We start from the raw sequence: 18,427 nt of genomic DNA, 5'->3' as shown, positions 1-18,427 counted from the left end.
TAATATTACATATTGTGGCTAACATCCGCTCAATTTACATCGGCCATCGTCACATTATTTTTTGCTGTGTACGCCGGCGATGTACCTTCCCCCACCGTGGATTTTGTGGTAGTACTAATTTTTTCTCTGTTCTTTCAATATTTATTTTCCAGAGCGAGTATCGGCGCTATATCCAAGGTCAATGACCAGAGATGATGGTGAAAAATCCGAAACATTTGGTTTGACAAAATAAACATTCAGTACATGATTTGATACATTTACGAAGTATCAATTGATTCAATTTATACCGCAATGTTTTGGATTTCTGTGCTGAAAAACGTCATTTCCATCCAAAGAAGGACGAACTCACAAGGGTCACCATCAAGAAGCACAGTAAAGTTTAGCAAATGTGCTTTCAACGTGAACCTTTTCAACACTTGATAAACATGGAAACGTATGGTACTGTTGTCCACGTTTCTTCCTCCCTGTGTTCCAGTTGTCTCTGCGCCCAATACTGCACAGTGGGCCCGGCCGAGTTAAGATGAGTAGTAAATGTACTTTTACTACTCACCGGGATGCTGACAAGATCTGGCTGTGTATGTATCATAAGCATAAGCATAAGCATAAGTATACCAGTAAACTTGCTCTTAGCAAAGATTTAATTTCGAAAACTTTAGATCATTCCTATTCCTCATGATCAAATAATTGTTAAGCAAGCTTTGACCTTTCTACGCCGGATTGAAGAAAAAAAAAACAACGAACAAGAATATGTACTATCATAGTGCCGATTTCGTTATAATTTTGTTTTACAAGTGTGTGGTAGACAGATTTAAACGAATGTTCTGATTAAATTCAAAGTTTATAGCTTAGAATATGATAACTAATGAAAAAATTAACAAATCACTTAGCTTTGTATGCTGATGTGGATGAGCGCTCGGGCAAATATTTGATTTTTGTTAATTTCCGTTCAAAACGTAGATTGGGCTAACGGATAAAACCGTAACAAAGGCACAAAAATTACGGATAAAAATTTTTAATTCTCCAATTTTTCACAACTTTCGCAACACTTGACCACAACCACTATTTTCCCAAGAAAATGCACAAATACTCGGGGATTTGTCGAATATATGGTTTTGCGAGTGAGATTCCAAAATCATAACACTGTGAACACCTTTGAAAATTTCACATCCAACGTTTTCTGACGCGATGCACTCTAATTCTAGTTCCGTGTCGGTTAGACCTTTAATCGGAGTTTCACTCCAGGCACGAAAAAAAAACGCGTGCGTTGCAATCAAATCAACGCCTTCTCTAGAAGCAATTACAGTTATTATAAGGATCAATATTTTGAAAGGAACTCCAATGTTAGAGTCGCTCAAATGGTTATGCGATAATAAAAAAAATTCAACATTAGGTATGGGAAAATTAACATTTATTGAACTTTATCCTCTGCAGGCTTCAACTAATCATTGGCTGGCCCGAAAAGAGTATGAGAAATTTAAGCAATGTTGATCAAAATCAAGTTAAGCAATCAAAGAACCAAAATTTTTATTTGAAGTTTCCAAAAAAAAAATTTTTTTGAACATCATTGAACCAGAATTTTCATAAGTCACTATTTTCCGTCCAAACATGCCAATTTGTTTTTACTATTTCTTTAACCTTAAGAAATTTTAATCATAATCAAAAGTAATAGAACTTCCAGGCTAAGGTCCGTCAATCGCATCAACGAGTTATTTTTGCTTTCACTTAAAATGCTAAAAAATCAAATATTCAAAAAAATATATATTGCAACTCATATGTATGTCGCTACCTCTTTTTTTTATAAATTGAGGACTTCGGAGCCCGCTGATTTCGAAAAAAAGAACTTCGACTTCGATGTATCCAGTAAAATCCATTAATATTTTAATGTTATTTTTTTCATGAGAATGATCTTCTGAAATGAGAACAAAGTATTTTATACAATTTTTATAAAAAAAAAATCCAACGTATACTTGACATAAATAGTATATTCAGGAGATTTGATCTTCTTGATATGGGTAAAAAAACACAGATATTCATTTTGGTAAGAGTGAATTAAATTTTGTAGTTTTTTTTCTGATTTTAATGTAAATATACTCTAGTAGGGGAAAAGAGTTCATTTGTCTAAAGATCTTTCTGGTCTTTTCAACTTGAAGTCAATCTCTTCAAACAGCAATTTTTTATCGGAATACATTTTAAAATAACTCGTGTTAGGTATTTTCCACTAAATTACAATATTAACATGTCTTGAGCGATTTTTCCTGATCAATTGGACATTGATGGACTGTTTAAAACCAACTCATAATTAATGGAATAATTATGAGTTGGTTTTTGACAGTGAAATAACGAAATGCGTTTCAAAATCAACTAAAGCAGGTCGAGTTATCCTACTTAAGATCCTTTAAGTGGTGGTTTTGAAAAAATAAATATATTTATTCATACATTGACGGGAAGTTTATATCTTTCAGGAAATTTATTTATAGTTCATGATAATATTTGCAAGTTTCAATGAGAATTTTCAACAAAGGTTTCGCCGTTACTGAAAGAATACAAAGATATGAATGATCGAAATTTCCAACTTTAAACCTACAGTTTCTATTTCGGAACTGAACTGGTACCTTTAATTGGTCCTAGAACTTAAACGCCTCTAAAAAGCATAATTTTTAGAAAATATATAAACATATTTATTTGAAATGTAATCTTCCATCAAAAATTATCATAAAAAAGGATAACATTTAAATTGAAGCATAAAAAACAAAAGTCTCCAACTTCCAAATAAAACATTTTGTCATTTTTGTCATTTTTGTCATTTTTGTCATTTTTGTCATTTTTGTCATTTTTGTCATTTTTGTCATTTTTGTCATTTTTGTCATTTTTGTCATTTTTGTCATTTTTGTCATTTTTGTCATTTTTGTCATTTTTGTCATTTTTGTCATTTTTGTCATTTTTGTCATTTTTGTCATTTTTGTCATTTTTGTCATTTTTGTCATTTTTGTCATTTTTGTCATTTTTGTCATTTTTGTCATTTTTGTCATTTTTGTCATTTTTGTCATTTTTGTCATTTTTGTCATTTTTGTCATTTTTGTCATTTTTGTCATTTTTGTCATTTTTGTCATTTTTGTCATTTTTGTCATTTTTATCATTTTTGTCATTTTTGTCATTTTTGTCATTTTTGTCATTTTTGTAATTTTTGTAATTTTTTTAATTTTTGTAATTTTTGTAATTTTTGTCATTTTTGTCATTTTTGTCATTTTTGACACACTTTATGTTATAATCGCGACCTGAAATCAGAAATTTATGATCCATCTCATTGGAGTTTAAAATATAAAAAATAACAAAATTTGATTAAATTTAGATAAATGGAAGCTCTGTTAAATCCACATATTTATCTTTTACATTTTTCTACAATTAAAAACAAAATTGTACGGATATCGATACATACATTCTACCGAAGCTTCTATTTAAAAAAAACGGTTTTCTAGAAGTAAGACAAAATTTAACTGATTTTGTGTTAATCGTAAAAGTGCATTCAGTAGCTAAATATTGGAAAAAACAATTTCAATTAAATCAACCTTATATGGCCATCAAAAAATTTAATTTTATTAAAGCAAAAAAAAAAACAAATTGTATTTCATTTAAAGTAAGGATTTATTATTTTAAGAGGAGAAATCACCGTGAATTTGTTTTATGAAATGAATTTGCGGCTTTATCGGTGAGGGTTAAAGAGTTGAAAATGAAAGACGGATAGAAGATCAGAAGAAAATTCTAAGGTGGTGAAAAGAGCGAAGAGCATTTGAAATAGAAGCTTGACCACATGCTAAATTCTTTGTCCCGCATCAATTAACTGTATTGAAGAAGTAGTACCCAATAGAGAAGGCACTACATTTTTCGATACAGTTAATTATGGATGGTTCGACCGCCATGTGAGTGTGCACATGTGCCGAACGGACTGTCCGTTGCGTTCGGCACATGTGCGTTCGGCACATGTGCACACTCACATGGCGGTCGAACCATCCATAATTAACTGTATCGAAAAATGTAGTGCCTTCTCTATTGGGTACTACTTCTTCAATACAGTGAATGGATGCGGGATAAAGAATTTAGCATGTGGTCAAGCTTCTATTTCAAATGCTCTTCGCTCTTTTCACCACCTTAGAATTTTCTTCTGTTCTTCTATCCGTCTTTCATTTTCAACTCTTTAACCCTCACCGATAAAGGCGCAAATTCGTTTCGTAAGGATTTATCCGGGTTTCCCCAGGTATTTTATACAAATTTTGGGAACAGTCCAGCTCGGCCCGGTTGCCTGGATTTTAATGAGGAATGCCCGGTTTTGGTCAGGTTTATTCAATTGTGTTGTTGAAATTTTTTATTAATGCTTCATATTAAAACATTTTTTGCGCAAGTTTTATAGGTATAATTATAAAAGGTATTACGATTTAAAATCTTTCGATATGTTTTGATGAGCAATTTTTATATGTTTTTCGTTCATGACCAAAATCTTGGTCGTACTTCAGGTATTTTTGGATCAAAAATTGGTATCCATCAGATTTAGGTTATAAGATATGCCAGCCCAGCAATCACCTATTTACACCTGTGATTTGCAATTTGATAAAATAAACTTAACTTTTCCATGCAGCCTTTAAAGCACTCCATAGCTCTGCACAGATATTCAACAGATTTGTAACAGCTTGAAAAAGGTTAACTTTTAATCTTCTCACAACGTAACAAACGTAGAGTATCCACTACTTTTTCCTGCTGAGTCAAAGCTAAAACAATTCGAAGTTCACTCTTTGTCTTGCAATGACCCAATCAAATATTGGCGCCCGTGAGGAAAAGTTGCCCTTTCATTCCAACGGCCAACCATTGAGCCAACGAATGGTTTTTTACATGTTTCTCCTCCGGAATTTTCCTCGACTCACTCGCTCTTGCTCAATGCCAGTCAGCCGACGAGCGATGGTGGTGCCAAAGTTCTTCAAAGTTTTTCTTCCTTCCTGGTACCTATATGGGTTTTTCATTTTCCATTCAACAGCATCCCCAACTGGCACGGAGCTGAAAGGAATCCTCACAAAACCTGTCGATTCAGGATTGATTTATGTGTGCGCGCTTTCTTTCATGTTTTGCTCTGCTCTGGCGTTGATTTTTCTGCTCCGCCATGCTGCTCAATGCTGGAAACTCCCGGAATCAGTCAGTGGGAGCTCGCCCAAGTTTGTTGTATGCGAATGTTTTCTCGTGCGAATTTTCCGGCTGCACGGTTTGCACAAATTGGATACTCAGGGCTGTTGGAGTGTTTTTTGTCTGCTTTTATATTTTTTTTTCCTTTCTTCATTCCCATTCAAAGAGAACGTGTGAGGATGAATTTGACTTTAGGTTCCTGTTTGGAAATTTGTTTCAACAAACTTACTTCGGGGTTGGACTTCCTTTGTTGTAGTTGGAGTTTTTTTCTTCCTTGGCGGCATTCAAGCATCTTTTTGGAATGCCTTTTAAATTTCGTTCATCCGTTTTTGCCTGGCAAATGTATGACATTTAGATGTGTAACAATGAAAATATTGCTAAGCAATATGGGTTAGTTCCTCTTTCGGTTTCTTATCCACCAAAAGTAGGATCCACCCACATCTCCGACATTTCGATACAGATGGCGCCAGGTAGCACACAATCCAACTGTCGATACAGGACGGGTGCTCCACCGAACTTCCGAAGCACCTGAACCAATTCATCTTGCGTGCTGTCAGAAAATCTCTCCGACTGCCTGGCTGACAGCGAATGGAAACATATATGAACTGCACCGGCTGTTGCTGCTGCTTCTGCTTGCTGAACTGTAGCGCTTGGAAACGGAAACACATTCTTTTGACATTTCCGGTTCACGTGCTGTGCTCGAGCCATTGAAGCAAGGAATATAATACCTTCCTACCGATTTGAGGCATTTTCAACAACGTGATAACCCTTCCGGAGGTCAGGTTATTGACAAAAAAAATTTCGAGTATCTGCAATCATGTTCAAATAAATTTGGCAGTTGCAAAAACCACAATTTTTTTTTAAAATTTAAAATGTAATTTGTACTTTAAAATTGGAAATAGAAGGTACATGAAAATAAAGAAAACTCATGAATAGCGTTGCTCTTTGCTCACTTTTTTATGTTGGCGCACTGAATTGATATCTGTTCTTGTTCTCTCAGACATTTTGTTTTTCGAAAAAAAATATTTCTAAAACAAAATAATACAAGCTGAAGCTTTAGAATTTATGTTCATCTATTTTTTGAAATATTTGCTTACGATATAAAAATTTGAAAAAATAACCGTTTTACAACAACAAATGTGAACAATACCAAGATTTCGATGTAAAGGGTGATACGGTCAAAATTTGGTCAAGGGAAAACGCGTGTAAAAAATCAAATTAAATTTCTTTTTCAAGTTTAATAAGTATAATATTCAGGAAAAATATTCAGTTAGGCTTCCACTTTTCCAAATCCGAATTGCCGGGCCTTACGCTTAACCTCTGCCATCAGATTTTGTACAGCCACCTTGTCCACCTTTTTCGCCACAGAAAGCCAATTTGCCTTGAACTGCTGCTCGTCCTTAGCAGTTTTTTGGTCTTTTTTAGGTTCCGCTTGACAATAGCCCAGTATTTCTCAATTGGGCGGAGCTCTGGCGTGTTGGGAGGGTTCTTGTCCTTGGGAACCACCTGCATGTTGTTGGCGGCGTACCACTCCATGGCCTTTTTACCGTAATGGCAAGATGCCAAATCCGGCCAAAACAGTACGGAACAACCGTGTTTCTTCAGGAAAGGCAGCAGACGTTTATTCAAACATTCTTTCACGTAAATTTCTTGGTTGACAGTCACGGAAGCTATGAAAATGCTGCTTTTCAAGTCACATGTACAGATGGCTTGCCAAACCAGATATTTCTTCGCGAGCCTTGAAAGTTTCATGTGCTTGAAAATATCCTGGAAGCTGCTAGTATTCGGCTTTGACGTAGGTTTCGTCGTCCATTACCACGCAGTCAAACTTCGTCAGCATCGTCGTGTACAGCCTCCGAGATCGCGCTTTGGCCGTCGTATTTTGTTTATCATCGCGATTTGTAGTCACTATCTTCTTGTAAGTCGATAGTCCGGCTCGTTTTTTGGCGCGATGCACGGTTGTAGACGATACACCCAGCTTATTTGCGGTATCTCGGAGAGAGAGGTTGGGGTTTCGTTTGAAACTACCAGCAACTCTCTTTGTCGTCTCAGCGGCTTCTGGTTTTCGATTTTCCCCCGATCCAGACTTCCTGGCTGTCGACAAACGTTCCCCAAACACTTTAATTACATTTGTAACGGTTGATTAGGCAACTTTTAGCGATTTTGCCAGCTTTGCGTGCGAGTCGTTCGGATTTTCGCGATGCGCGAGCAAAATTTTGATACGCTGCTCTTCTTCCTTGGACCGCATTTTGACAACTGAAGAGTGAATTCCAAAATCAAAATAGGAGCAACATTCTACACACACACACCTTCAAAATGAGGGGTGTTCAGGTTTTTTAAATGCAAAATTGATAGAAAAACGTCAAGGTGATATTGACCAAATTTTAACCTCATCACCCTTTAAAAAAAATTCTTGCTAGTTTTTTCAAACATCGTTGAATGCCTAGACGGATCTTTCTGATATGCGTTTTCTCGAAACTTCCATATAAGCACTTGCACCCCTCTGATATCATTACAACTTATTCTGACACCACTGGAGAAAGTCTTCGAGTATTCGTTTGTAAAGATTTTACTCATTTAAGAATTTTGTCGAAGTCTGCAAAACGATTGAACATATGGTTTTAGAAATATGTTAAATTCAATCTGGGATAAAATGTCATAGAAATTTCGTCAAAATTGTCATATTTAGCAACATGAGGAATAAATAAACAATAAGAAAATTTCTCTAACTTTTTTTCAGATGTCTAATTTAATCTTCTGGAAAGTTTATCATAGAGTGAAAGCCTTTAGGGAAGAATGGGGATACTTGATTCCCTTTTCTTATTTTCATCATATCTTTTTGGGAAAATTTAGCAACTCGCCGTCTTTTGCGTTCTCTGACAGCAGGTAATTTCAAGTTTATATGCTCCAATAGTTAGAACGATACATGAACTCGTAAATAAACTTGAAGCATTTTCGTGAGACTAAAAAAATTGTGATATTTTTTTAAGTTACAGGAGACTTGATCCTTTACTCAGAGATGTTAAAATCGCGAGTCTTCATACTCGCACTTTGCCCTTCTTTGCAGAACGATTTTATTTCGTTAAACTCAAACTGCAATGATGCTATCGATAGTTCAATTCGGAAAGCATCAGGAAGGAAGCTTCAGGTAAACTCGGCAGGAGTAAACAGCAATCGGGGGAAACATCAGCGAAATGAACGTACAGTTCTGAAAAAATCGTTTTCGTTCGGCAGCCGAACACATCAATCGGGCAACGCATGGGGGCGTGGCTAAAAGTGATAGATTCAAGGGAACGGGAAACGAGCGAGAAAAGGGTGCGAGAAATGTTAACTCGGTCCGTCGGGCAACGATCGCTCGTGTGCATTCGGTCAGCTTCGTTCTGTTGTTTCGTTGTTGTTTTATTCCTGCGAGGCATGGAAAATATCAATGCAAAACTGTTTTCTTCATTTTGTGCACATTGATGTGATGATTGGAACGAAGATAAAATCAATCTGCAAATAGCAAGTTAAACTCGGAAGAAATCAGCCGAAGGATTCTTTCCGAGGCGAGTTTACGCATCTCTGCCTTTACTAAAGGAGACTTGGTCTATTATTCAGGGTGCCCTGACCCTAGACAAAGATCTACTGAAAATCAAAGGAAAAAGGTCCGTTGACTATTTTTTGCCATATTAGTTCTCATTTCACAGTTTGTAAGTATCAGACGAAGAGAATTCAAAGTTTGTCTACTACCCTAAATTCATTGCATACTTTAAGGCGCAATTTTATAGTTTTTAAATAAATACAGTATTTTTAGTCCTTTTTAGCAGATAATTTCTGGACAAAAATTAGTGTTTTGCAGATATTAGTTATTTCATGATAACCAATCATCTATTCAGAAGAAAAATATATCTTTTTTAACTCTAGCGATCAATTATACCTACCCATAGCATAGCATTCCTTTTAAAAAAAAAAAATTGAGTTTACTTTTGTCTTGACAACATGGAATTAAGTTCATATTATACAATAACGATTGACCTATTGGAGTAAATATTTTTATTATAATTTTTTCATGTGAGAAACATTTCAAAGTGATAAAAAAGATCTTCAAATAACATTTTCTTAAATTTTGCAAACAAAGTTCAATAACTCGAAAAATAAAATCATTAAAATTTGTTGAGATAACGGAGCTGTTGTTTTGTTCAATTAGGCACATTTTTCTAGAACATTTGATGTTTGTGAAACATTCCTGTTTCGAGATATAGTGAAGGATTCTAGTAACCTAAGGGATCAAGTATCCTCATTCTCCCCTAATTTTAAAATCTTTGTTCACTTCTACATTTCGATCCAAACAGTTCACGCATAAATTATATGAATTTTTACCAATTTTCCAAGTTATTTCGAAAACCATATCTTTAAAAAAAAATACTTATTGCATGTTTGGAATCAGCGATCCCAAATTAGTCTAAATCAGTTCCTAAGTTCTTTGCACATCGAAAATATGTAAACTATGTTGCCTTGTTTAATTTGAATAGAAAGCATTTTGTGTCATTATTTTATTAGAAACGGTTCAAACTTTAGAAAAAATAATGAGCATCGCATTATTCAGTTAAATTCTTGATTCTCTTTCTCAGAAAACAAGCAGAACCATACTTCAAAACTCGAAAATCAAATGTCTGTCAGATGGTTATGAATTTGCAAATAGAAAAATATAAGACCTTGTTTGTTAATTTCTTTCAGGTTTTAAAAATCTTACTAGAATTTGAGAAAAAAGATATTTGTTTGTTTCAAAGATGTGAAGTTTGGAAGTTATTTCATGATAGTGAAAAAATATATTCCTTATATTTTCAAAGGAGTTCTCATGAGTGCCTAATAAAAATTATGATTTTTTAATATTGTTTTGCTTTGTCGATAGTTTGAACGATCGTAACAGAAAAAAACAATTTTTTTTAATTCTTTTGACAATTTAAATAAGAATATGTTTTAAAAAAAAAATTATCACATTTATCAAATTTATAATTAACATATGACATAGACTCGAAATGCATCGCCTATTTTAAAACGTTATTTATAAATATTTTTAAGAAGCTGTTAAGAGAGGAACCAATGTTTATTGATGAGGAAAAATAGGTGTGGTTGTGTAAAAAAATGTTTCAAATACTACAATTTCAGAAACTCTTGCCCCTTTTTACCAATTTATAGATGCAATAGGAACTACCGTCAGGGTTATTAGCTGATCTTATGAGTTTAATCATTTTCAATAATAGGTTTTCACTCAGATATAGAGAAAAACATATAAATTGGATAGTCCACCTAAGACTAAGATAAAAATGTTTAATAATGTGTTGGGAAAAAAATAGAAAAAGTTCATGTATTTAATAATAATTTCATATTAAGTGTGCAAAGTTGGACAAAATAATTCTTGAAAACTAGACATAACAGCCCTTCCACGAATGAGAAATACAAAATAGTTTTAGGAAATCTTAGCTAAATATAATTTAAAAGGAGTCGTGTTAGAAATTGTATAAAAAAATAAAAACATTGAAAATTAATTAGGGATTTTGTTCAAACAACTTTTGAGATCGCATTGGTCAAAAATGTTTGCTGAATCCTGCTGATCCTTTAACCCACACTAGCAGAACAATATTATTTGTGAGGATGCAGAAGCGACCTTGGTCCTTATGCACAGATTTATTTCTATCATCCCTTTCTTAATTTTTCCAACTTATCTATTGACTGCTAGAACGTGGCCGGCACCGTTATTGATGGTCAAATAGAGAGTGTATCAGAATTGTTCAATAAGTCTCGATCCATCACGGAGTAACAACCAAGGCCGTGCGAACGGGGGGGGGGGGGGGGGGTTAAAGGATGAACCCCCTCCCCCCAAAGGAGATTTTTTACAAGTAATATTTTCACCCTAGTATCGGGAAATTACTTGATCTTATAAGGTGTTTAAAAATAAGTATTAACAAGCAAGTCAGAAATTTGGGCTTGGCCTCCGGCGGAATCAGGTTTGAGACATTTCGTTTTACAACATAAAATAACGTTCTCAAATTGAAATTTATTTCTAATTGTAAATTTTGATTTGCTATTCGATTAACATTTTGTATTAAAACTTGACACACAAAAACATTACCATGTCTTAAGAATGGGATTATATTAAAAGTTTAAGCTTAACAAGAACAGAGACTGAAACGATCCATTTTAACTTCAAAACTAAATATTCGCGTACTAAATTTATAAATCGACAAGTTGGAAACCATGAGACAGGTATTTAAATATCTCTCACGAGGTCCACAGAATTAGCAAAACAAATCTTAAATTTAATATCCTCTACTTGATAACTGGAAATTTTAAATAAAAGAAATCTTGCATGTCGTTACAAATGTTATGCTGAAATGAAATATTCTTCGATAATGGAAATTCAGCTTCAATTGAAATTTGTTCCTTGTTCCTCTCAATTTTCAATATCACATTCAAAAAGGTTATGATAAATTACCCACAAAATTTACTATTTTCCGTGGTGCAATTAATTTTACACGTAATTTTGACGGAATTGGATGCCCTGAATGCAATTTTTTCTATTCTTTTTTTTCTATTGAAATAACTTTTGAAAATAAGTTAAAATTATTTTAGAAAGTTCTGCACTTTTGACAAAACTTTAAGACAAAAACATAACACTTAAAAACAAAAATTTAATCAATTATCATCCTTTCTTAAAACTTCAAGTAATTTTGAGTTCTGCTAAAAAAGTTATAGAAGCTTTCTATTTGTTTACTTCTCCTAGTTTAACAAATTTAAAAAGATGTTTCAAACTAAATTGAATTTGAGATATTTTTAAAGCATTAATTCAATCGATTGAAAAGTTTCAACAAATTTGTTAAATGAAAACAAGTATTTTTTTTTAACTTTCTGCAGTTGTTGTTGTGTTGTTGGTTATCCACCATGGGTGCACGGATTCACCGCATTTTCTGCCTAAGTATGTGCTCACATGCATTCTTAGATGATTAGGTTCGTCAAATCTCCAGTGCAACGCGTACACCATACCCGGACCCCATGGCTTCGTATGAACTGTTATGGAGTGAATGTATTGTGTTGATGTAGGTTTATGTTGGAAGAACGAGTCAATCAGGTTGGCTAGTTTATTACAGGTATTTCGGCATGCGTGTTTATACCTGGCCAGCTGGCAACTGCTTGAACATTCTTATTATATAGTCAGTTATAAGAGGAATCACATCTATCCTGTCGGCCACTTATGGGATTCTAATCCAAAAGTTTTCTTGCTGATACCGGGAATCGAACTCAGTACGACTTGCATTCCAATACCAAACTCGCGCTAGCCTATCCGCTAGACACCATCGGCGCTTTTGTTTTTTTTTTAACTTTCTGCAGTTATGCCAAAAACTCTTGTGCCCAATCAGATTTTTTTTTCAAAATTTTTAAAAACTGATGAATTTCACTTACTTAGATCATGCATCATCATCATCATCATCATCATCATCAAAAAAACTATAACTTAATAGAATGAAGTATAATAAACAAAATTAGAATTGGATGTTTTCTTAAATTTAGTTTTAATAGATTATCAGTTATCAATAATTGATTTCACTAAAAACTGACACATTTCAAAACTGCATATCACAAAACTAAATTTGATGGTCTGAATTTGACAAAAGATTCGAGTTCAGGACGCTCAAATCTACCAAGTCAATCATAAAAACATAAGCACCAAAATGCTTCTCCCTTGAGTTATCAATTGAATTCTATAAAAAAGTTTTTATTATAGTCAGACGTGATTACGGCAAAAATAGAATAATAAATAAAGATATTATTTTGAGCTTAATTCGAGTTTTGAAAACCCCCCCTCCCCCTCATGAACGGTACCTTCGCACGGGCCTGGTAACAACCATTGGTGATATGGAATTCTTTCTACTGAACCAAGCCTGCGATCTTCAGGTTCGAAATGCAACAACCATCATCTATGAATATTTGAAAGTGAGAAAACCATTTCGATAAAAATAATTTTGTAATAAAAATTTGAATTTTTTTTTTATTTTCTCGAGATTCTGGAAGGTGAAGCTTATTTGAAATGAACACAAAATAGCTTTTTTTCCTAGAAAGCCTTCGCTTGAAATAAAACAACTTCTTTGCTTGGATCAAATAAGCTGAATCTTTCAACTCTAGATCGAATCCGGATATTTCAACTATTAAAGTAAGAGATTAAAATTTTGATGTTTAAAATTCTAGCAAACTCGATCCAACTTTGAAATTTGGTTTTTTCTCAAATTTCAATATCAACGATTAACAACGAGAAAATCTCATATTCCGTGCAGATTTCTTTTCGTGAAGTTATAAAGTCTCTTTATCAAAATAAACCCTTTTTGTAAATCAAATCAAAAATTGGAATCCTGTTGATGTTTTTTAGTGCTAGTGCTTCCACCGAGAAAATAGAAAAAGTTTCTGGTAATTGCCTTGAAACATCATCTGCTGATGGGTTGAAAACTTCGAAACCTTTTTTGCCATTAGCCAAATATCCGAAAATCCAACTGAGAAACACTTTTCACTTTGAAGATATTCACTATTCTTCATTTTAGAATTTCAATACGATTTCTGAATCAAGATCAGAATTTTAAATATGAGTCTAGATATGTTCCAGAGCTCTGAATCAAAATCTTAAATTCAAACTTTGAATGGTGGATTCCAATCCACTGGCCAATCTGCATTCATTATTGAAATAAATTATTTTTTATTCGGTTTATGAATCTGAATTAAAATATGAATAACAAAGGATGAATCTGATTTTGATTTTTAAAATCTTATGAATTTGAATTCTGCCGAAGAACTAAGTTCAAGAACTTCGAACATAGAACCTAGAAAATGCATCAATCCACTAATTCCGTTTTAATGTTTCTAGTTTGTGCATTTACAGAACCTGCAGATGATGTGGTACCAGGATTCGTTCCTCCTTCATCCGAACGACCGCCGAACGATGGACACTCGCGGAGACAAACACTATCTCAAGATCCGGAACGTCCGTCAGTCTGATTTTGGCAATTACAGGTAAGATTTTTCCGGGGTGCCTTTCCCGAACAGAGATGGATCCTGCCATCCTTCCCACAGCAATCATTCGAATGAAAATTTGAAAAGATTGAAATGTTTAATATTTCATCTTTTTCCTCCACCGGAAGCTGCGTGGCGGAAAACTCGCTTGGTCGGGCAAAAAAGTACATCGAAGTTTCGGGACGCCCCGGGCCAGCCCAATTTCACTCGCCCATGTACAGCCGATATCGGGAAATGTACAACCTGACCTGGAGCGTTGAGTCCTTTCCGGCGATCGAGGAAATTCGATTACTGTACCGAAAGCTGATGGTGAGTGTATATTTTTTATTCTTTGACCGACCTCATCCTCCACGATTGAGTTTCTTACGAACGGGAAAGGTCCGGATAACACGTGTTTGAAATATTAATGCAGTTTCTTTTTTGACTTGTTGGGGCTTTTTTCCCGGAGAGCGAAGGTGTGTTCAGGAATCAGCAATATAGACTAGCACGCAGACCTTGAACTGAGTGCTAACGAGTAAAACGGCGAGTGGTTTTTTTTTTCTCTACTTTCGACTGCCCCTTGACCTTACTTTAACAGGCAACAGTTAGGCCGTCTATCAAAATTAAATTGATGCGGGTTTCGAGATTAAATTAGGGTTTGAATTTTTGGGGGAAAAGGTGAAGTTATGAGCGATTTTATTAATATGAATATTCTCGATGATTGGTTCGGTACGAGGGTTTGCGTCAGGGTTAATCAAGAGGTTTTTAGGATAATTCAATAAATGCATACAGCTGAATCATACTCTCGTGACCCAACTACGAGTTCTCTTTTAGATCTTTGTGGTGGAAACTTTTTTGATTTTTTTGACTTTTTTGAAATAAAAATTTAGAACTCGAAATCCAAATAAGTAATGAATGCTCTGATAAACTCAGGAAAGTTTCGTATCAGATTTGTCTTTTGCATAAGAACTTACTTTTATCACCGCACAGTCAAAGTTATTGGTCCTTGAACCAGAAGATATCAAAGTTCATCTATGTATCCTATTCCCAAAAAACTCGTTAAGCCTTCGAACCATCTTGAACAATTTTTAACATTTGCAGTTTACACTGTAAGCAAATCCAAATAACAGGCTCCAAAACGATCTGAAAAATGGCCGAAACGAATTTCTCTGTAGAAATAAACTTTTCAATTTATCTTCAGTTCATCGCCTGACGAGTTTCTTGAGGCTCCCCATCTTCAGACGGCATGCATAATAAAAGTTGAATGTAATTATGGGCAAGCTTCATATCGCCCGAAGAATTCCATTTTGCCAACAAAAACTCGCAAAATGTGCGGGGAGCATCCGCGAAACAGTTGAAGCAGGAAAAAGTCCGAGGAGAAATAAAGCGACCGGGAAAAACTTTTCAATTCTATCGAATTAAGGACTAAAATTGACTAGCCAGCCACGCGCTGGTCTTTCGCCAGTTTATCTTTGATTGTGTGACGACTCTGGCTCGCGAACAGCCAATTTCAGCCACCCTGAGCTGAGCTGATCTTGCTTGGCCTGGCCCGGAAGTCCTGGCAGTTCCAAATTACTTGAGATTGAAGAAGGCACCGAGGGCAGTTTGAATTGGAGAGTTTTGTAATTGCGAGCAAACGGTTGAATTATGCAAATGATGATGCCGTGAGGCGGAAAAAATTTCTCTCGAACAGCAGCAATCCCTAAATTGAGGAAAAGAATTGATAAGACGGAGATTGAACCGACTGCTTTCGAATATGCCGTTCGCGCTAAATTAGTTTTGTGATGCGGTCACTTTTCGGGAATTTTTCATGAGGGACGAGTGATTAGTTTTTTGGTCTTTCATATAATCAAATCAATCGTAGATACCAGATAAAAGTACTTCCTAAACAGTTAAACAAGCTCAAGAAGCTCAATCTTCCGATTGGAAATCGATCAACATATATTTACTGGTTCTAATTTCCCCAGTTTTTTTTCGTTAATAAATTTTCAAGAAAAAATGACACCTATTCTAGCATCTAGAAAAAATGTGTAATTTTTTTATCCTCACCACAAAAAAAAAAAATAACAAGTAAAAGCACGGTCTTTCACAATTTTTCGCCATGATTGTCACCACAACTCGAAAGAAAAGATATCAAACACTTTCCCGAATGCTTGCTACTCAATCTTTTTCATGTACTCAATGAATTTTTTAAATGTTGTACATAGTTGTTATTTTGATTTTTCCAAACTTTTTGACAGCTTTATTTCCATAAAATATATTTTCGGATGTTTTTGTCCTTTGGCACCAAAAAAGTGATGAACAGTTTACGATTGCTGAATTATATTTAAAAATATTTAAAAACAATACGGGAACTCTGAAACATGATACTTCTTTCATATAGGATGGATGTCAAAATAAATTAAGTATTTTTCGCCTGGCTTTAGTGAAACATCGATAGAATTTAATATTTAGTCTGGCTTCATAATGTTTTGAATACATTTGACTAACAAAAAGGTAAAAATCTTCCTATTGGTTGAATGGTACTGAATGAAGCAGATTCAAAAAGCTTTTTGGACAACTAAAACGATAAATTTCAGTAAGTGCACCAAATATTGTTACACCTTTTTTAAAAAACATAATTTTACTATGTCATATTAGGAAACTCTTTGAAACAGGCATAATAAATGCTGAAACGTCGGATGAAGAAATAAAAATCTTTAAGGATTTTTGTTAGTCTGAAATCGCAAATTTCAATCAATTTATTTTTTAAATGGTTAGTTGAAATTGTTAAGTGAAGTCTTCAGAAAAAATATTGAGAACTTATTTTTATCGATGGTTAAAATCTTTTAATTTTCTTAACAATCTGGGAGATATAGGTTCTTGATTTGGGAAAAAATTGGTTTTTTGGACAAAAAGCCCTAAATTTTTTAAATAAAAAACTATTTTATGCTTAAATCAAGTAATATTATTAACAGAGGCAACACAGCCTGCGGCTGAAAATCTAAGAAATAAAAACAATAAACAAAGTAACTATTGGGGAATTTTTTTTTTTCCTTTGACGGAAATTATAAATCAAACTTTAAAAGGCAAAAAGAGATTTAAATTTTTCAGTTAAAATTAAATTCTTGCATCTATCCTACTCTATCTATACAGTGAAAACCCGATTTTGTCACACACCGATTTTGTCTACCCCCGATTTTGTCTACCCCCGATTTTGTCTCATTTTTTTACCCGATTTTGTCATCATATTTTACTCAAAAGTCAAGTTTTAAACAGGTTTTTTGTTATTACAATTTTAATTAAATCAAAGTTGTTGGATACAATTATAACTAAATATAATGGTATAACAGAATAATTCAAGTGATCTTAAAGCTGGGTTTTATTTGTTTGGGCTTTCTTCAAAGCAATCTCTCTTATACGTCGCAAGAAGATGACATCAGCTATCGAGAGATCTGAAGCATCAGCCCAATGAACTATGTTGTCCAACATACGTACAGCTTCAACATCATTTATGCTTATCGAAGTTTAACATGAATCATTTGGGGTAGATGCCGCTGATTCTGAGTCTGGTACTACATTCGAAATTGTTAATGGCTCCAATGATTCGAGGGGCTCGTTCGATGCTGACTTATCATCCAGCGTCATGTTCAGAATGTCTTCATCTGTTAATGCTTTACTTGCATATCTTTCCTCAGGGTTCTGTGGCAAAATAGTTTCATCGCGGTTGTGTTCATCAATCAAATGGATCAAGGGAACACCATCTTCGTGAACGAGCTTGCCTCAACGTTATGCTCTTCAAGCTTTGACCCATATCGATTTCGCGATCCATCACATGCAGCAAAAGTTTTTGACGATACTTTAGTTTAGGGGAGGAGCGGGCTATATGCGCCTATTAAGCAGAATACTGATTTAATCAAATATCACATCGAATATGTGTACAAAAACTATATACACGTGTGCAGGCATCTGTTTTCTATACATTGGAGTAATTTTTATGTTAAAATTTTCTTCTATTTCTAAGAAAATGATTTTATTATAAATGTTGTCTAAAACGCCGAACCTCAAATCGTGCGGGCTAAATGCGCCTATTTATGTTTTGAACAAAATTTCTGTTTTTTGGGCAATATTTCCGTATAATTTCATTGAAACTGGTAGATAGTAATAATTTTCACACGACAAAGCTGAAGTTTTATGAAAATCGATATATATTATAATTTTATGGAATAAAACAAAAGTTAGGGTTGCCATACTATGGAGGCAGATC

The 18,427-nt window shown here is 34.3% G+C and overlaps 1 protein-coding gene across 2 annotated transcripts in view; it reads left to right on the top strand.

Annotated features, from left to right (window-relative positions):
* Nucleotides 1–18,427, top strand: part of LOC129745951 (protein amalgam-like) — a 159,345-nt gene that overhangs the window by 124,152 nt on the left and 16,766 nt on the right. Inside the window, exons 7-8 of one of the 2 annotated variants that reach the window (XM_055739351.1) lie at nt 14,072–14,202; nt 14,331–14,511. In XM_055739351.1, the coding sequence (XP_055595326.1) occupies nt 14,072–14,202; nt 14,331–14,511 (312 nt within the window). Of the gene's footprint in view, nt 1–14,056; nt 14,203–14,330; nt 14,512–18,427 lie in introns of both variants that reach the window. The other variant, XM_055739350.1, reaches the window with a different exon arrangement.

Source organism: Uranotaenia lowii, chromosome 2 (assembly GCF_029784155.1).
Source record: "Uranotaenia lowii strain MFRU-FL chromosome 2, ASM2978415v1, whole genome shotgun sequence".
In the NCBI taxonomy this organism is placed as follows: Eukaryota; Metazoa; Arthropoda; class Insecta; order Diptera; family Culicidae; genus Uranotaenia; species Uranotaenia lowii.
This window is presented reverse-complemented; position numbering and strand designations above follow the sequence as displayed.